This window comes from Perna viridis, chromosome 2 (assembly GCF_037379345.1).
Source record: "Perna viridis isolate PV_CMFRI_1.1 ecotype Kerala chromosome 2, ASM3737934v1, whole genome shotgun sequence".
In the NCBI taxonomy this organism is placed as follows: domain Eukaryota; kingdom Metazoa; phylum Mollusca; class Bivalvia; order Mytilida; family Mytilidae; genus Perna; species Perna viridis.
This window is the reverse complement of record NC_142446.1, coordinates 54,357,570-54,378,840: the sequence shown is the minus strand read 5'-3', so window position 1 is coordinate 54,378,840 and position 21,271 is coordinate 54,357,570. Positions and strand designations below refer to the sequence as shown.

Below are 21,271 nucleotides of genomic sequence, written 5' to 3'. Positions count from 1 at the left end.
AAAAATGTGTTAATTTTATGTATATATGATTTTTGATGAATACAAGTACATGTAGTTAAATATGCTTTGTAAATCTTCATCAAATGAAGAAAATAAAGACAATGAACCAACCAATGCTACTTATACATTAATTAAAGTCAATATGCATGTATGTGGAAGCAGGAGAGATAACTCTATCAGAAAAAAAATAGCGTATTCCTAACACACATCCTACTGATTGTTTCTGTTTTCTGTTTCGCGTTTGATTCAAACGTTTACTGGATCAAAGTTAAATGATGACGCGAGGACTTAATTGTATGCATAAAAAAGTAAGCATATTTTTTTAAAAAAGAGGGGACCTCTTGACTGGAGGATGATGGGGCACGACGGTGTCATAGGTCAGTGATTTCGTATATATATTTATATATAATTAGCTAATTTTTTCCGACCTATCGGGGCGCCCCTTTGGAGCCGCCTATGTGTATCATGTGTAATGTTCTTGTAGTTATCACTATAAACGTTAATTCGGACCGACCGGCTTTTCTTTATGGAATGAAAAATTTTGGATATGTTAAAAAAAACCAACCACACAACGAATGAAGTATAAGTCATACAACATGCATATTTAAAGAGGTTGACCAAGGTAGGGGAAACAATTCTAACAAATCAATGGAACGTTTGTATCCAGGCTTTTTATATCAGTCTCATGTCAGCATCAATTAGCTTCAAGTTACTTCGATTGATTTAATTCTTTTTCAAATGAAAGGTTGAAAGTCTGGTGAAATTGAATATGAAACAAACGTATCAATGATTTCAAGGGTTATATCCCTTACCGTAGGTCTACCTCCTTAATACGAGGCAGGTTTAACTTGTTACTTACAGGACGAAGTCATAATCCTAAAACCATTGCTCTTTATGTATTTTGCCGAGCGACCATTTAACCTGCTTTCAACGTTGGTGACGCAGTTAAAAGAAGAACAGACGAAACAAAAAGGCTCCCTTATTGGTGATCACAAGAAAGATACGGATAGAATATTTATGAAAGCCATATACAGACATTTGTGTACCCGCTAGACGAACAAAAAGACACCATGAAATAACAATGAAAAATGAGCCTTTACATGAATCAAGACACCTCCGGATTAGGACATATTCTGAGACAGTCTTACGTCACAAATCTTTGTCCTATGTCGTGTCTTAGACGCTCTCTTACCTTAAGATATGTCGTATTTTTTATCCTTACTTTACTGTGCTGTGCTTGGTACATAAAATAGTTTCTCTACTTCATCTTACATGTATGTGTAATTCCTCTCCGTGAAGTCTGGATTTCGCATTTTTGCTCATTATTGTACGTTAAGAAGAACATGAAACAAAAAACACTCATCGGTTAGCTCGTATTTAAATAAATTGTGCATGATTTTAAGTTTTGAACTTCATACTTCACAACAAAATAACACTATAAATTCAAGTCTCACTACGAAACAAGTTATTTTCCTTTTTAAATATCAATTATTTTTTAATATTTTTTTTTTTAAATACGCTTGATTATTAGTAGATAAAATTCGTAAACAATTTATTAATTGGCTTCGTCGTTGATAAATGTCTTCTCAAAAATTACTAAAGAGATTTTAAATTTTTAGGATTAGTTAAGTTGCTTAAAATGTGTCGGAGGTAGCTTCGACAACAACTTAAGAGTTTCTAAAATCGATCTTAGAATATGTCTTATAAACTGTTGAGAACATTATCCCAGAAAGGGAAACGCACGGTAATCAAACGAATATAATCCAGGGATAACGACTATACATGTTACACAAACAACAAAGAACATGATGTAAACAAAACAACAACAACAACAAACACTTTATTTATTATCAGATACCGAGGTGTACATGTACAAGAGGTTAATCAATTTTTTGCATACATGTCATAAATAGCAGCAAAGGTAAAATTAAACGACCAATCTGGACTCCACTAAAAACGGAGCATGGACCAGGTGCCCCTATATGGTAAAACTTTCAAGTGATGACTTTAAGCTTGTAGCAACATAACCAGTCCCAAAAGCCTAAGCACGGAACAAAAAGTCCACGTAGTTTCAGCAGGCTCTGGCTCAACGTATGAATTATGATATGACGTTCCATACACAGGTTGTAAAAATGTTTCCATTGAGGGAAAAAAATGCTGAAGTTTTTAATTTTCCCGAAAAAAAAACCCAACCAACCCCTTGCTAATTGAAATATTTGTGCATATCATAGTCACGAGTAACAGCAGCAGAATATACGATTATCAAATTACATGTAGTTCCCAACAGCCAGAAACACGGTATGGTACTAGTATATGTTGTTTTTTTTTTAAAAAAACGTTTCAAGTGCAAGTTGATGAGATCATTTGTGTCATTTTCGTGATATAGGGAAAACTATCAGTTCGAAAATTCTTAAATTCGTGGATTTTACAACGCTGTCATACATATGAATCGGAAATTTCCTTTTTGTTTGCGAACCAAATTTCGTGATTGACTTAATACATGAAAACCACGAAAATTTTTGGTACCCAACGAACAACAATACTTTAACAGTAAACGATAACACTATATAGTTGAAAAAAATAAATAGTTTATAAAATAATAATCAAAATGTTTGAAGATTTATTTAGAACGCGGATATAGTCGTGTAAAATACTAAGAGTAATCAAGGGAGCAAAGAACATAAAGTAACTAAAATCATACATACAAAGTAACAAAAGTAATTGAGCAACTCCGATTCCACTAAAAACTGGGACCATGGACCAGGTGCACCGGTAGGGTAAGCGTCCTCTGCTTTTCTAGAAACACCAGCCGAGTTGCTCATAAAAAGTCAAGTCCAGGGTAGACAAACGAGGAAAGGAAAACTATGACCCGTTGAATAAATCAGTTTTCATGGTGCTGATGGATACACCATAACGATCCACGAGTTCATGATGACGACCATAAAACTTCTGTAGTGATGACTTCAATCTTGTAGCAACATAACCCTGTTCCAGAAGCCTATTTGTTAGAGTTTTAGCGCGATACAAAAAGTCTGCGTAATTTCGACAAGCTCTGGCATAACGTATGAGCTGTGATATGAACACTCCATAGCAAGTATATCTATAAGTTTAAAAACAGGAACACGACCTTACATTCTATTTATACCACATCCGAAGTTGAAGACGAGCCAAAATCTATTAAAAGACTTTTAACACACGAGGAATCCCTTTATACAGGTAGTTAGTTCAACAACAGGTAGAAATCTATATTTACTAATATTATCGTTACCGCTTACTTGAAACAAACGGAGATCGCCATTTGAGGACAACACAATGTCCGTGGCACCTCCACCCTACAGCGAAAAGGGAACAACAGCGCCTGCAGTGCCAAATAATGAACCTCCACCAGGTAAAGTCAATTTTATAGTTAAAATAATTGTTTTAATTTTTATTAAAAATCCGACAATAGATGATATACTTGTATGTTAAGAACCAACCACATTCACTTCTATGTCTGATTTATAACACATAATCAGCCTTATATATAGTTTGGCATTCAGTGGTCGCACTTTTGAGATAATAATATATAGAATGCTTCTGAAATTGTCCCTTTGCAAGAGTTAATGTTCTTGATTTGATTGACTTAAGTGGGATATGAATGCATAATTTTCTTCAAATACATACCTGTAGAAAAATTGTAAGTTATATAATCATGGTGTGTGTAGGTCAAAAAAGCATCGTTTGCTCGATAGTTTATTCTGCACCATGAATCGCACCTACCATTAGCAGTTTCTGAATTTTATATGGATTGGTACTTAACAAGTGAGTCCATTGTAATGTCGCTTATGAGATTAATTTAAATTCCTGAGAGTAAATTCTTGATAAAATAAAGAAACCATGGACAGAAACCAGGACGTCAACATGTATTACTTGTTATCAGTTATTCACTTGCATGTACTCTTTGATAACTGTTTTCGAACTAAAAAATCAATAGTTTGTCGTCATTTAAATGAGGTCATAATCATTGAAGTTTGTGGAGATTAAAAACATAAATCTAAATGTTTCAAGTGATAAAAAACGTGACTTTAAAACATACCGATTCAAAAAATAAAATACTCGCACCATTTAGAAATTACTGATAACTTGAAATATTCGTTATAAAATTATCATCGTGTCTTTAAACAATCCAAAGATATATCACTGTTGGAGTAGACATTTTACCAAAGAGGTGTTTTCCCATTGAAAGTTGTACAGGAACTTTTTTTTTATCATACAAGCCTCTCTCTGTCGTCATGGTTATGACGACCAAGCAGGCCTGACGCGTGTCCTCTTATATCTGATACCACTTTTAATTGATGTTTTACATTTGGCAAACTCTGATCGAACGTACCAGTGCTGGATTCGGCTTTCTTTTCAATATAAATTGAAACAAATTACTTTTTAATCCTGAACTTCCCACAAAGTTGGTCCTAAAACTGCTAATTAGAGGTTGCTCCTTGAAACACGTGTACAGCATACCGAAAGTTGCAAAATTGATATGATCAGTGTTTTTTTAATTTATTATGATGATTTGTAGGTTACTCTCAACAAAATGTAGTTGTGGTTACTCAACCTCCTTTGATGACATTCAAGGTTTTCCAGGAGACACCAGTAAGAATTATCTGCCCTTCCTGTCAGTCAGAGGTACTGACATCAACACATTATGAGACCGGAACATTTACATGGGTTGCCTGCCTTGTTATGGCATTTGTTGGGTAATTCTAATACTAATAAAAATATTTTTTATCGAATTGATAGGTTAAGTGTCAGTCTATGTAAGAATCAGGCAGTGGATGAAACATGGTATAAAAAATCTCATCATTTTGAAAGTGTTATTTGACTGTTCTTGGATTGAGTTATAATTTCATTGAAATGCACTGAAAATGAACATTCAAGGGCAGATAAGTCTTTCAAATACCTCATTTTTCTAACATTCTGGTGAAAAATTTCAGAGCAAAGCCAGTGATGCAGTGATTAAGTAATGGTCTTTTCAAATAGAAAATCCTTGAGTGATATTACCTTGTCAGATCGGTGAGGTTTTGATATGCATTTTGCTTATTTATCCCATTTTGCCTGAATACTACAAATACTTACACTTAAATTCTTTATTTCAGCAATTGAATTCGTGTACAAGTAACCCTTCCAAATAGTAATCAAGGGAACCAAGATTTTATAAGAGTCAAAAGAATGTAATCCAAGGACAAAGACTAGACATGGAAAACATATATACACAACAAAGAACGTGAAGTAATTAAAATCATACATACAAAGTAACAAAAGCAAATGAGCAACTCGGACACCACTAAAAACTGGGAGCATGGACCAGGTGCACCGGTAGGGTCGGCGTCCTCTGCTTTTCTAGAAACACCAGCCGAGTTGCTCATAAAAAGTTAAGTCCGGGGTAGTTAGACAAAATCAAAGTGTTGTCTTGTCTTTCCGTATTGCTACATCTCCTTAAAACACAACAAAAACGACCACCAAATCAGGGGCGGATCCAGTCATTTTGAAAAGGAGGGGTGCCAGCCGGGGTTCCTCAGAATGGGGGATTGATAGGACATTATTTGCAATTTTTTGTCAATTGACAAATTTTCCAATAAAAAGGGGCTGCCGACTCCCTGCACCCCTCTGAATCCGCAACTGCAGATGTACTTAAGCTGGAATATTTTTAAACTGTTGATAAAAGTTATAAACAGAATATGAAAGACGGAATACAGTACTTCATGGAATATCAATACGATCTTTTTTAGATTGTGGCTTCTGTGTTGCTTGATACCATTCTGTGTCAATGCCTGCAAAGATGTGGTGCACACTTGTCCAAACTGTAAACACACTGTGGGGCGCTTTAACAGAGCAGGATGATGATACTGTGATACTTACATGTATGCATAACCATGGGATTTAGTACTAGTTAGAATCTTCTGAAGATGACTACCTGCTGATTATTTCCAGTGATCATTTTTTATTTGTCCCACGTTTTAGTATTATGCAGAAACATTAATATAATATGCATTTTTATTTTTTTATACCAATGTGCCTTAAATTTTAAGAAATTTCAACTTCATACATGAGCACTTTAAAAAAAAACCATTCCATTATTTTTCTTCTTCATTCTCGATAAAATCATGCTAATGTCTTTCACAATGTACTTACTTATTTTAAATTGTTGATAAACTGTTGAATAAATCTAGAACTATTATGTATTATATTTCCACTGGTACCACATGCCAACACTTTGTTTGTGTGTGTGTGTGTGTGTGTATTTATTAGTTTGTTCTTAGGTTTACGCTAGCCTACTTCATAAACATTTCTTAGGCACAGATTTGTGTTTTTGAGAAAACTATACACCCATCTCCCACTTAAATCAACCCAATCAAGAACGACAACACTTACATATTGCCGGTTTCGTGTGAAATCAATAATTTTTTATCTCCAAAGTGCAACAACCGAAGAAAGACTTAGGCTGGTAAAGTGGTCTGTAACTATTTCATAATAAGAAAGAAAAGTGAGTACCGATAAGTCAACTAGCCAGTGGTGAATCCAGTGGGCACCGGGAGGCCGTGTCCCCCTTAGAAAATTGAAATTTTTAAAATTGTTGAAAAATTGTTCAAGATACCCCCAGAGTGTAGGATTTGAGGTCTAATATTTCAAAATTTTCTTGGGGCATGCCTCCAAACCCCCTAGAAAATTTGGGTCACCTCGTGATCCTCACCGATGATCCTGTCAAGAATTCCCCCCTACCTAAAACTCTGGGTCCTGTCTGATTTCAATGAAGACTGCTACTAATGCGCCTGTAGAACTCTGCGTGATGGACTTTTCGTATGTATATCGTACTGAATATAATACAAACATGCAACAAAAAAGGAATAAAAACTAAGACAAACAGAATACACACTAATATCACAAACCTTAATCAACACTAGTATATTTTTTTCTTTATAGAACCTCAAAACTATCTTTATCAAAACATTTTCTAATTAACCAACATGTATATTTCTTATCAAGACATACCCAATTGTCCAACATCTATTTACCCTTTTTTACCTGTAATATTCTAATGTTGGACAATCGAGAAGACACCCAAGTACCCACTTACCAATTATCTGGACATAACAGCTTATATCGGAAGCGGAAGTAGTCAATAAAAAGATGTCAGCTAGTTACAAAGTGGCCAAAAAAGATAGATTTTGACTACCATGAACTCAAATATACATTGCTAGGATAAGCATGTTTCAATGATCGAAAATTGTGGTATGTTAATGGGTCAGTACACCGTGTCCCGGTAAAGTCTCAAAGCGTTTTGTTGTCTTTTTTATAAGTAGGACAACATGAGCTCTAAGGGGCGTTTAACCGACTTAACAGTCTATATGCTGGGTAAATAGCAATATATCAATATCTATACTGAAATCGAAAAAAAAAACAAAAAAAAAAACAGACACACACAAAAACAAAAACAAAAAAAAACAACAAAAACAAAAACAAAACAAAACAAACCCAGAAAAATTGGGGACTGTTGAATTTCATACATATATTTTTGCATTCGTCATTCAAGAAAGCTTGTCCCTGCTGTTTAAAGCTTAGATGAGCTTAGTGTAATTTGCGGTTGTGCAATGTAGTAAACCGACGTGAACCAACTCAGTGTCTTTCAAAGATAATGAACGGAGTATACAAGAATGAAAAAGATCTTTTTTTCTATCTACAAATCACAGAATTTTCCTTTTTATAAGATGTTTCGTCATTATAATTGTGCTACATTTAAGAATTGACTATAAGATAAAAAAAAATTGTCTATTGAAAAATAACAAATTTTCCATGTGCATATTGTTTATTGTGCGTAGTGCAATAAACAAAATATGCACATGGACAATTTATGTTATTTTTCAATAGACGAATTTTTTATCATAGCCAAATTCTTATAAATTAATTTTAAAACATATTTTTATCTTTAAACATGAGAAAAGTAGCTCTGAATTTAACTGAATAAGAGCGTGTCCATTTTTTTTTATCCATTGTATATAACAAAATTATTTTAACCAATCAGCTTACAGTATTTATCTCAAATTAATTTATTGTAGCATGAATTTAAATTCTCAGGTAACTAGTGTATATTGACTCTTCAGTCACGAGGAAGATTGGCGATGGTCCCATTTTTTTTACAGATGCTGTCGCGTCCAACATTCAAGAAAATCTGATAATATAGCAACCGGCTTTTACATGAGCTTAAATTTTCACATTATTTATAAATTCAATCGGTAAGTTATTTTTAACAAGTGTTATTGTTGAGAACACGACTAAACAAAAAGATAAGTTCTTTCAAAACACTTAGAGAGGGGTTTAATTTAAATCTCAGGCACATCACTTACAGCCCTAAAGAACAGCCTCACCTTCGATTATTCCTGTTTATATCTTTTTAACTAAAGCCTTCAGAGAAAAAAAAAGAACTCCGATCTGAGTGTTTGGAAACAGATTACTGAATTTAAGAATTTCTATTTTTTTACTGATAAAACAATTCAAAACCGAAAATCTAATAAATACAACAAAGGCATATCTTTTTTAATATGAAATAGTAATCAAGGGAACCAAGACTCTAGCGGGAATCAAAAGAATATAATCCAGGGACAATGACCAGACCTGGAAAACAGACAAACTCGACAACGAACATAAAGCAACTAAAATAATACATACAAATTAATAAAAGTAAATGAGCAACTCGGACTTTACTAAAAACTGGGAGCATGGACCAGGTGCACCGGTAGGGTCGGCGTCCTCTGCTTTTCTAGAAACACCCGCCGAGTTGCTCATAAAGAGTAATGTCCAGGGTAGAGGAAAGAGGAAACGTAGCCAGGTTACTTGTAATGTATGAGCATTATGATTAGTAATATCAAATTTTCTGTAATATATTTCCGAATATAATTTGCATTTAAAATACAGTAAAACCGTCAAAGAAAAACAGAATGGATTTTGCAGTAACTTCTTGTAATGAATATTTGTTTGTTTGTTTGTTTGTTGGGGTTTAACGTCCGAGCAGCAATATTTCAGCTATATTCAGACGATGAACATGAAATTGATGATAAAATGAACATGAAATGATGATGAAATGAAAAAGGGGAGGGACACAAGGACAATGGGGTCGACAAATTTTGATTGCCACTGGAAATAGGGAGAGGTGGGTATGGTCGGGCAATTTAGCCTCCTGTGGTGGAGCCCTATGGTTCCTACTCCGGGAGAATACCACAGGAGGGTTCTTTAACGTGCAAGGAACGTGGAATCTTTCCCAACACGGTGCACCACTATGGTTTGCGGTCAGGTTTTCCGTATTATAGCCTGACAACCCCAGCATGTCACACGCCAGGGGTACCCCATTCCACCACCTGGGGCACGCATCCCAGTTGCTCTGTGAGCAGAGCGCCCTCACCCCCGGCTAGTGTTCTGAGCACTATTTAGTCGCCTTTTACGACAAGCTTAGTGCTGTTGCAGGCCTATTCTTTTAACACCCGGACCTGCACGGGGCTGTAATGAATATGGTTATGTTGCTACAAGATTAAAGTCATGACTACAAAAGTTTAATGTTCTTTTCATTTTAGCCCGAATCACGGATCCCTTGATTACTCTTTTAAATGTCATTTTGAATGACTAGACTAGACTAGCGCGTTAATGATACCATTTTCTGATTTTTAAAAGTATTTGCAACATTTTCTATTGCGCACAATTACTTAGACAAGCCCATATGTTTTTGATATTAATATTTACCACGAGCGTAATAATCGTGGATATGCCGAAAAAAATATTGGTTAACTTAAAAATACCTTTAGTTTAAGCATTAGTAGTTCCAAATTTGTATTAAAAAAAAACGTCTTGTCCAACGTTTCGTGTTTGGTTCGTAAAAACGCAAAACTTTTGGGGCTGATTGCCAAAACTTCTGTTTCAAACGTCGTGAATCTTGGCGTCGATATGATGTATGCTATTCCTATTATGACGTGAACAAATATTAACGGATGTGGAGCAAAATTTGGACCATTCGGATGGCTGTTTGAAAATGTCTCGAAATACAAGCCAAATTCATGTTTCAATTTTTATAACCGGACAATGCAATGGCCTTGCGAAACGGTAAGTACATTAAATGTTTTTAAACAGTTGTTCAAAACATTTGTTCTCGTTTACTGAAATCTTTTACCGACGGCAATTACATTTACTACAAAAAGTAAAGCAAATTTGTTACAACGGGAAAAACGGCGTTTTATTGTTAGCGTCTAATCAATAAAAAAAAATGGAATATTGTATTCGTAGAAAAGTACAAATATTTTGTGCTAATTTTTTTTTCAGTAGAAAATTAAGTTTAAACACCACGTTAAACAATAAAATATCACAAGTAGCAGTCTTTGTAAGAATCATGCAAAATCTGAAAAATGTGATACACCCCAAAAAAGGCTACATATTTTTTATTTTTGTAATTAAGTTGTTTTATGGGTCTATACCATGAAATGTGTAATTATTCATTCAAATCTGCCTGCTCTTAGAAGATAATCGACATTGAAAATACAGTAGATTCTATTGTATTTGAACAACATTTACAGAGTTATCTCCCTTAATTTTGAAATCTACAGTGCATTCTACATAATTTATATCTCCTAAGAGCACGGGTCATATGAAAAACCACATGTTTATTTCTGTTTACCATGACATTTCAAAAAAAATGTCAAAAATAAAAATATGTAGGCTTTTTACCCATGAATCACATTTTGCATGATTCTAGCTGGAGTGCTACTTAATGTTTTATTGTGTTTTTTTTACTGAGGTAAATCCATTGAAAATTATTCAACAAATATAATATTTTGATTGTACATCGTGTATAATATAAAACAGAATTATGTACAAATAAAGTCTTACACGACTTGTATATTACTATGTTTACAGCGTCCTAACTGTATGATATTGTTCGGTAGAGGGATTGTGCATGCACCTTTATACCTTTTTTTCTATCATGGATATGTAAATCGGCACTCACCGGGTGAGACATCCACTCACACTGGAATCACTGAGTATGGAAAGGTGTCATTGTTAAATATTCGAATTTCATTCAACAACCGATAAAATTTGGCCTTTTTTATAATAAGCATGAACAAAACAAATTAGATACAAACACGTCTTCTTCTTCTGACGGACACACCTAAGGTCAGATTTTTAAGCGTATATGTAGAGCCACAAAATTTCATATTACGCATGAATCGTTTAATATATTTAAGTACCATTCTATGTAAGGATTAGACAATAGGTGGCACATCATATTTCTCAATTTGGTATTTTTGCCTCAAATATATTCAATACATCTAGAAAACAACTGAAAATTTATTTAAATTTATCCTGAAGCATCTGTAACTGCTTATGTAAGGAAGAAGTGCGGGAAAATGCCCCCCCCCCATTTTTCCATAGTGCATTTCAACTAAATTTGATCTATCAATATCTTAAAAATACAAATTTTACAAACACTTCGATGGTTATTTCTGAAAGTTATCAGGTATAAATACTTGATTAATCCAATTAAATATCTGCGTTTTTTCTTCATGTGCCACACTTTATGCACATATTGCCTGATTCTTAAACAGAGAAGTACTTAAGTAGTATACAATGTAATGACATAACGGTCTAAAAAAAAACTCCATCCTCTTTGCTCTACCTTTTTGTAAATGACATAAAAATATTTGCTTCCGAAGCTATAAGAAACAAATTAAAGCTGTCACTATTTTAAACAGATCCGCGTTCCCCGGTGTCAATGTAAGTTAACGACAGCTATTGGCTGTAGTCCAGGTATTTTGAAACACACATCTTTATTTACCTTTGCAATAAATATTTTAGCATTATAACGTAAAATGGGAGACAAAGCAGGACCGCCACCAGCCTATAACCCACCACCACCAGGTAGGTGACATTTTTCTTCTTAAATAAGAAAATAATGTTGATATAATGATAGAAAAAAATATGAGATATTATTATCGGTTTAAACTTGTCGGTGATTTATTATTTTAAAACGAATCGATCCTCTATTTACAATTATTGGAAATTCCAAATTGCAATCAATTGATTCAATCTTTAATTTAAAAAAAAATGAAAGAAGGTGTTAGTAGTAAGGTCAAAAAGATAACATATTAAATAAGGGAAACTGTGTAGAACTAAAACGCAGTTAACATTGTGGATGACATAACTAGAAACGAAAACATTTAACTTTAAATGATAGGATTGTGACCATAAAAATAATCCATTCAAAATGTGCATTTAAAACGGTCTTTTATTCTACTCGAATTTCGTCGTATTTAGAAGCAAACTGTTAACAAGACCGTTCGGGTATATATCGTGTACAACTCGTCACCATTATCAGGGACTTCCTCGTCAAAGTCAATATACCTGAGGTCATTTTCATGGAAACAGATAAACATTTGCATATCATGATATATATTTGAATTGTTTGTATTTATAAACTACAAAGAAAAGCTATGACTTGATTTTACATACGTGTGCATTGTTAATTATTGTTATTTGCATATTGGGTATAAAACACATGTACAAAATTTTTGAAGTTAAAAATTGTGACGAAAGTACTACTATGAATTTCCTTTTTAATCAACATTTCCGTAACAAGTAAAGTATGTGACATTTAGTATAGATTAAATAAGAGACTTTTCCCCATTCATGCCCACAGAGCAACTGGGATGTGTGCCCCAGGTGGTGGAATGGGGTACCCCTGGCGTGTTACATGCTGGGGTTGTCAGGCTATAATACGGAAAACCTGACCGCAAACCATAGTGGCGCACCGTGTTGGGAAAGATGCCATGTTCCTCGCACGTTAAAGAACCCTGCTGGGGTATTCGATAGAAGTAGGAACCTTTGCGCTCCGCCACAGGAGGCTAAATTGCCCGACCTTACCCACCCCACCCCTGTTTCCAGTGGCAATCAAAATTTGTCGGCCCTATTATCCTTCTGACCCATCCTTTTTTTTTTTCATTTCATGTTCATTTTATCATCCATTTCATGTTCATTGTCTGAATATAGCTGAAATATTGCTGCTCGGACGTTAAACTCCAACAAACAAAAAAACCCATTCATTATTATATGTATTGGTTTTACATACTTAAGTGTACGTTTCTGTAAAAATCAGGCAAAATGGAAAGAAAATCAAAGCATGCATATCAAACACCCACCGAACTGACTATATAATTTCACTCAAGGATGCTTTCACTGTTTGAAAAAAAAGATCATTATTTGATCTCTGCATCACTGGATTCGCTCATACTAGTAATTCTTTTAATAGAATGTAATAAAAATGAAGTTTTTGACAGAGTTATCTGCCACTGAAATGTTCATTTTAGGGCATTTCAGCGAAACTATAACTCATTTTACCGAAGTGATATGGAAAATCTTATTTTTTCCCCTTGATTCTGATGGTGTAAATAGCTAAACAAAACTTTCAAAATGATTTTTTTTTTCATGTCATGTTTCACCCACTGCCTGATTCTTACCGAGACTGACGCTTAAAATGCATAAATACCAATGATATGAATATTGGAATTTTCGGCTGTGCACCTGTTTCAAGGAGTAGCCTCTCTCACCGGTAGCACAAAAACCCATTACTAAGGGAGTACAAGATTTATTGTACACAATAAACTGTTAAAACCAAGAATATCGAAACAGGAAGTCAAATTCGGCACCAATTAGTTCTACCGAAGTATGACTAAGGAGTCAACAGTGCATTGTATTATTAGCCATCAGTTAACATGTACCTTTTGAACAATAATTTTACTCACTATAAATGGTACGCCCATTATAGATTTTCAAGTTGTTTATATTATGATTTTAGGCTATGCCTATGATGGGCGGAGTTCATTCTTTGTTAACGGTGCACTATTCAAGTTGAAATAAATACAAAAAAAAATATTAAAACGTGTATTTCCCCCTATTTTGACGTCTGGTCTGTACGTCTGCTCACCGCATATTGCTATAGTCGAAGTCTCATTCGGTGAGGAGAATATGTACGTATGAGACTTTCTTCTGGGAATGCTTAATACATTTCTACACAGCCAATAATTTCCAAATCATTATTAAATAGATAAATAAGTATAAAAATCGTATCCATCGCACCGACGTATCAAAAGACAAAACAGCGCCTCCGCAATCACGCGAACGTCTACTTCCGTTTAAAAAGATCAACTTCCGTCAGAATATTGTTTAGCCATTCGTAGTTCTGGTCTTACATTCTACATGTATATAACGTCGTTGACGCTCCGTTCGTACAAAGAGAAATCGATGAAAAGTCAACTAAACTCTAAGTTATCTTTCTTCGTTATGATTGTATAGTCTTACTTTTGTACTGAGAATGCTATGTTAACCATCCACCTTTATGAAAGAGTTTTTAATTTTACTTTATATGTATCACTCTATGTTCAACAATGTTTGAAGTTTCTTTAAATGAATTGTAGCCTACCCAGCGCAACCTGGCGGCTACCCAGCACAACCAACCAGTGGCTATCCTCAGCAGTATGGAATGGGACAGCAATCTTCATCAGTTGTAATAACTGGACAACCAACAGTTCTCATCCAGCAGTTCCGGGAGACCTCTGTCAGAACACAATGTCCAAGCTGTAGGGCAGATATCTTGACCTCTACGCACTATGAAACAGGAACAATGACTTGGGTTGTTGCAGGCGTGCTGTGTTTCGTTGGGTAAGTATTTTGTTAATAAAATTTATTTTTGTTGTATGGCGTTTTTTTCTAAGCAATTTTTAATGAAAGTGTGTAGAAGTATATCGTTCTTCCTTAACCATTGTTAACCATTCCTTTTTGATGAACTGCTTAATGCGCTTTTTGTGTTGTCTGCATCCGTGAGTTGTATTTGCAATTGTATGAATTTGTCTACTTTATATTAATTTGATATCACTGAGGCATCTTTTGGCGTAGCTTAATACTACGCATGTGCTGTATTATAATTTAAAAGGGCTATTGTTGAAGCAGAAGCAAAACACAATTTAATTTTAAACTTAAACCACCAGCGCTAAAATTGGAAACTACCCTCCCCACCGCTACACACACACCAGAATAAAATGGGAAACACAATTTAGGTATAAACTTAACACACCCGCGGAATAATGGGTGAATCAAGACAATGGTCTTACTGTTACTCGAACTTGAGGTATTTGATCAGTTAACAAATCAAATTAAACAACAAAACATTTTTTATGTCTTTTCAGGCTTTGGCTCGGATGCTGTCTTATCCCATTCTGTATTGATGGCTGCAAAGATGTAGTCCATAGCTGTCCACAGTGTCGCCATACCATTGGCCGTTACAACCGTATGTAGTTACAGATGTTGTTGTGAATATGAAGTTCGGTCTGATTTACAACAGACGCATCTACCGAGGGTATCTACATAATGTGAACATTTGTAACATATATTATAATGTATCAAAGTAGAGCTTCACTATTTACTGTGATAATTCGTTACTTTCAAATGTAATTTTTAATGTAATTTTTAATGTAATTTATATGTTGTTAAGAAGATACACCTGTTTTGATGTTAATATAAAACTATTTTTGTGTTTATGTATGCTCACTTTTTTTTGTAAATTCATAATTTACTGTTGTTTATTTTTTTTTAGTTTTGAAATTTTCTCAACTATTTCATCTGAACCTGTTTACGATGTAAACTAAATAAAGTGCCATTTGTTATAGTTTTTGCATCTGCTATAATGTCTGAAATATTCCAAGAAATTTATAAACTTCGACAACTATGACAAAACATACAGTCACAAGAATGCCTAGATGGAAAACATTGTGGAAACAACAACAACAAAAAACAAGAAAAAATATTTTAAAAAAGCAATAAATGAAATCATACCAACATAGAAAATAAAAAAAAACAGAAAAAAAAAAATAATAATAATAACCCACACCAAACAATTAAAATGAAACTACCAACTCTTAATCTGCAATATAAACAATAATGTTGAATATCACGAACTGTTTGCAGTTAAACAATTCACGAGAGGGTTTTCTAAACAAATTTTGAAATGTCTAAAAATCGAAAAAAAACTTCGGAGCGTCAAAAATGGAAGCCAATGAATACAGAAAAACGGAGACAAATTACATACACAATGCATATAACAGAATAAAATGAAATTACACACACAAATTGATGATCAGGAAAAAAAACCATAACACTTGTAGTAGCAATTCTCACAAATAACCTGGAGTGACATCATGTGTTCTATAGAAGAGTAAACATGTTCTGCTCCATAACATTACAAGTGTGTAAAATCCTCTAAGAGACAAGCTACAATATTAAATGTACCTCTCCGACACATTTTGTAAATGCGATTTTAAAAGAGATTCTACCATAAACAACGGGGCAACTTCCAAGTGGGATGTTAATTAATTCATCAAAGTTTCGTGATGCAAAGAATATTTAATGTTGGAATAAAATCCATAATTAAATGTTAGAGAATAAATCACCTAGAAAAACTAATACATACAAAAGTTCAACATTTAAACGCTGATCCATTGATCTTGAACTTGATAATTACATATAATAACTCATTCGAAAATAAACTGACAAGATGAACTTTATTTAAGATTTTTAAAGGGGATGAAATGTATTTCTGTCTAATTTTAACATCCTTACACACGGCTAGTGTGATTTAAGACTTGCAATATCACCGCTGTAGTTCATATGACTCAGTTCTGTAGCCCCCCCCCCAAAAAAAAAACAACAAAAAAAAAACAAAAACAGAAACAGAAACAAAAAAACAAAAAAACCGTATGTGTACAGGAGCTACACCACTGTATCTATTAAGCGTTGAGTTCGTTGGTTGTCTAAACACTGCAAGATATATTTATTTACAGATATTAAATGATAACCAGATAAAATAATATTTGGTAATGATCATATCATCTGATAAAACTAGGTTTATACACATATTTAAGTAACACAAATTATTTCAATGTATATCATAAACAATGGATAGTAAGACGGCAGAGGAACAAATCCGTTTGACAACAACCAACCAGATTAACACAACGTACGGCGAACCTCCTCCCGGTAAGGCTGTTCATATAGACACTTATGTGCAAGTTTTACGAACTGTTTCCGTTGATACATCTGAGAGTAAATGCTACACCATCCAGTAAAAATTCTAACAGTTTTCAACAATTTTTTACAGGAAAGCGTTGCACATACCTGGCAGAAGTACTACTCGGCCTGCTTGGGAAATTAGAACTATTTAGATCTCTAATATACTTTATCAATATGATGTTTCAATAATTAATACAGTTTATACACTGTAATGCATTGATTTATATCGTGCCACATTGCACTTCTTACTTAAACTGAAAAAAGAAACATTGTTTTATCCAAACTCTTCACTAAACGATACTATCAAGCCAGTGGCGAATTTATGGGGGTTGCTGGGGTTGGATGTTTTGGAAATGTTAAAAATTTGGGCAAAAGTGAGTACATCATAGTCTGGGAACCCCTTTAAAATCTCTGGATCCACCTCTGTTACTACTTATACTAGAGCAGCTGAAATTTTACCAATGAGGAGTAGATATTTATCAATACTGTCAAAGTCGTCAACTTGTGCACTTGTTATAGGACTTAATTATACGATTCCACTTATTTCCTATGCCAAAGGAGAGCAATGGTGAGAATCAAAGTTCTACTCTTATCTGTAATATCTCTAATAACAAGTCTTTCGGAAAATTAAACTTCACGGGCTGAGCCAATTAGCGTTCATAATTCTGTATTAAGTTTTGATGAAGTTAGCCCAATCATCATTGTGTTATTGTTTGCTTTACCCTACATGAACAACAACTTATCTGTCATGGACGAGGACAGTCAGGTTTTTAAAATAAGACATTGTTTGTGACAACAATGATTTTCTTAGAACCACCTATTCGTTTTTTGAATCAGTGTACGAAATTCATCCACAGTGAAAAAACGTCAATACTCTATTTCTCATGCGACCCATTTTTAAATTTTCCAATGTTCCGTTCTTTATTGTATGTCAAGTTTAAAATTTCAATATTATCTGAGTCGATAGATCATAGCTGTGTAAATATATTCATTTTAAGGAGTGCTGGCATACATGTACTTGCATTACACAAGGCATTTAATATTAATAATCATTAATCATCTGGAGACGACGAGTATTGCATTTGTTATAAATATTATTAATGAATAAAACCATGGATCGTGACCGCACTAAATAAAGGATTAATGAATTAAGTGGCAGTATGTGTAAGGATCAGGCAGTGGGTGAAACATGGTATGAATAAAAACCACCATTTTGACAGTTTAATTTGATTATTTTCACCGCCAGAATCAAGGAAAAAAGACAATATTTTCCAAATGAAAAAAAAAAATATAGTGTAATTTGGCTATTTGCACCGTCAGAATCAAGGAAAAAGATAATATTTTCCATATCATTTTGGCTATTTGAGTTACAATTTCATTGAATGCACTGAAAATGAACATTTCAAGGGCAGATAACTCTGTAAAAAACCTCATTTTTCTAACATTCTATTGAACAATTTCTGAGCAAAGCCAGTGATGCAAAGGTCAAATAATGTTTTTTTTAAATAGAGAAAGTATCCTTGAGTGATAATATATTGTCATATGGTTTGGACATGCATGTTTCTGATTTTTCCCTTTCGCCTGATTCTTACGAATTTGCCTGCAGCAGTGCTAAGCTTGTCGTAAAAGGCGACTAAATAGTGCTCAGAACCCTAGTCGGGGGCTAGGGCGCTCTGCCCACAGAGCAACTGGGTTGTTACATGCTGGGGTCGTCAGGCTATAATACGGAAAATCTTATCACAAACCATAGTGGTGCACCGTGTTGGGAAAGATGCCTCGTTCCTCGCACGTTAAAGAACCCTGCTTTGGTATTCGATAGGAGTAGGAACCTTTGCGCTCTGTCACAGGAGGGTAAATTACCCGACCCTACTTATCCCTCCCTTTTTCTAGTGGCAATCAAAATTTGTCGACCCTTTTATCTTTGTGTCCAAATCCAATTTTTTCATTTAATCATCATCATTTCATATTCATTTAATCATCCATTTCATGTACATCGCCTGAATATAGCTGAAATATTGCTGCTCGGACGTTAAATCTCTACAATCAGAATCAATCAGCCTAATTCTTACAAACACTTACACTTAAAACAGTTAGATTAATAGTGTAAATAACTCATCTCATTTAACGAATGAAAATGATTTCAACTCGAACAAAGATTAAATAAATGCATTACATAAATATAAATAAGTTCCAATATTAGACTTTCCGTACATATGAATAGGATGGGTAAACAAAGGCCGCACTTCCACAATCCTAACACCTGGTAAGTTACATTCTCCCTGCCACGATGCCTGGTAGAGCTAAATCAGTTACTACAGGTTTATATAAAATTTATACAATATATGACAGTCTTATTTCATATTAACATATTGTTTTCTTTAAGAAAACTGTTAAATCAATTTATACTGATTCATTTTCATACTTAAGGGGAATTTCTACATGATCAATTAAGTGGACTTATGTTCAAGGAAATATGTAGTTTCACAATTTTATTTAGCTTTCATTGAAGTATTTATATTTGATGCGTCTTTTCATGATATAACGATGAAGACATTAAAATAAAAAAATCTTTTTAATTGTTACGTTATTTATCAAAAATCTTTGATTCGGAAAGGTGCATTTATATTGTGTATTTAAACTTGAACAAAACATTTTTCAGAAGATGTAAAATTAGATACCAACCTATTCACGTGATAGTCTGGAGAGGAAGACATCGGACAAATTTCAATACAAGTATTAAAAAAAAATAAAGATTCAGCTATTGACAAACATAAAAAAAAAACGTCTCTAATACAAACCACATCACGCGGTATATTTTATTTTAGGTAGACGCGCAGATTATTACCACCTGAACCTATTTATTTTACAAAACTTTATCCAGTTGTCAAATCACAAACATGCGTACATCCAGATTGAATTGATTCAGATGAGTTTTCCTAAGAAGTTATGAAGCTGCATGATCAATTATTCAATACACAATAACTAATTCGAACTGAAGGTCACATAATCATGCGTATTACACCTAAGCGCGTGTATTTGTCTCCGGATTAGTTATTTACATAGCAAAATATATAATCGAATCAATGTTGCGGTGATTAAAAAGGATAGTTGTTCATTTTATCATCAATTTCATGTTCATCGTCTGAATATAGGTGGAATATTGCTGCTCGGGCGTTAAACGCCAACAATAATAATAAAAGTATAGTTATTCTTGTCTTTCATTGTAGCTTATCCTGGTACACAGCCCTACATCCCTGGCCATCCCGTGGTCGTATTGCAGCAGAGATTTTATGAAGATCCTGTGTCCACGAAATGTACCTCTTGTGGAGCAAACATCATAACGAAGTTGGATTATGAGACAGGCACAGTGACATGGCTAGCCTCTGGGATAATGTGTCTAATAGGGTTGGTTGCTTCAAATAAAATTGAATAAAGTTTTCAAACAATATTTCTTACACTTTGAGAAGTTAAACTACATGAATTACATGTATCTATTGTTGTGTATGTTAGTCTCTTTATTTTATTCTATTGACGAAACGCTTTCGAATTAATATTGTAATCTTTAAATTAATCAATAACAAAAATGTTAAAAAAAAGTTTGTCATTAATACTTATACTTAACTTCCCGATACGTTAGAAATTCTGAAAGACACCAATGATTAAATATTAAACGACAGTTACCAATTTTTCATACACTTGTAATAAGCCGACCAAAAAAACAAAAAACAAAAAAACAAAAAAACAAACATTCTCTAATTCGTAATGCAAACATTTGGTGTTTGTTTCAGATTATGGGCAGGTTGTTGTCTGGTACCGTTTTGTTTAAAGGGTGCAAAGGACGTTGTACACTATTGTCCAAGTTGTGGTAACGTGGTAGGACGCTATACTAGGATGTGATGTAGACTGTATCTAGAGCGAAACTGACAGTCAAACACATAAATAAACAACAAACAAGATAACTGAAAATATGCAAATATTATAAATGTTTTCATCTCGTGACCATTTGTAATGCAATTTTGTTGTATCGTTATACCATACGTAATTGTACATAGACATTTCTTGGATTTGTTAAGGTTTGCAAATAAATTAATAACAACATGAATTCGTATCGATTTAAATATTCCCTTTAAAAAGAGTTCAG

General features: G+C 33.9%; 3 protein-coding genes across 4 annotated transcripts; all 3 read left to right on the top strand.

Annotated features, from left to right (window-relative positions):
* Positions 1 to 3,229: 3,229 nt before the first annotated feature.
* On the top strand, positions 3,230 to 6,214 carry LOC148626063 (lipopolysaccharide-induced tumor necrosis factor-alpha factor homolog). Its single transcript, XM_088569683.1, has 3 exons — positions 3,230 to 3,388; positions 4,556 to 4,733; positions 5,766 to 6,214. Exons 1-3 carry the CDS (start codon positions 3,313 to 3,315, stop codon positions 5,875 to 5,877), a joined length of 366 nt encoding a protein of 121 aa, XP_088425809.1. The 5' UTR covers positions 3,230 to 3,312; the 3' UTR covers positions 5,878 to 6,214.
* A 3,889-nt stretch (positions 6,215 to 10,103) lies between these two features.
* LOC148626062 (LITAF domain-containing protein-like) lies at positions 10,104 to 15,730 on the top strand. 2 transcript variants are annotated; one of them, XM_088569681.1, is made up of 4 exons: positions 10,104 to 10,122; positions 11,869 to 11,931; positions 14,484 to 14,727; positions 15,252 to 15,730. In XM_088569681.1, the coding sequence occupies exons 2-4, from the start codon at positions 11,883 to 11,885 to the stop codon at positions 15,358 to 15,360; spliced, it is 402 nt and encodes a 133-aa protein (XP_088425807.1). In that variant the 5' UTR covers positions 10,104 to 10,122; positions 11,869 to 11,882; the 3' UTR covers positions 15,361 to 15,730. The 2 variants fall into 2 exon arrangements, with proteins under 2 accessions (XP_088425807.1, XP_088425806.1); XM_088569680.1 differs by lacking the exon at positions 10,104 to 10,122 and having other exon boundaries at positions 11,803 to 11,931.
* A 1,208-nt stretch (positions 15,731 to 16,938) lies between these two features.
* LOC148626061 (lipopolysaccharide-induced tumor necrosis factor-alpha factor homolog) lies at positions 16,939 to 21,232 on the top strand. Its single transcript, XM_088569682.1, has 3 exons — positions 16,939 to 17,097; positions 20,358 to 20,535; positions 20,919 to 21,232. Exons 1-3 carry the CDS (start codon positions 17,016 to 17,018, stop codon positions 21,025 to 21,027), a joined length of 369 nt encoding a protein of 122 aa, XP_088425808.1. The 5' UTR covers positions 16,939 to 17,015; the 3' UTR covers positions 21,028 to 21,232.
* The last annotated feature ends 39 nt before the right edge of the window (positions 21,233 to 21,271 follow it).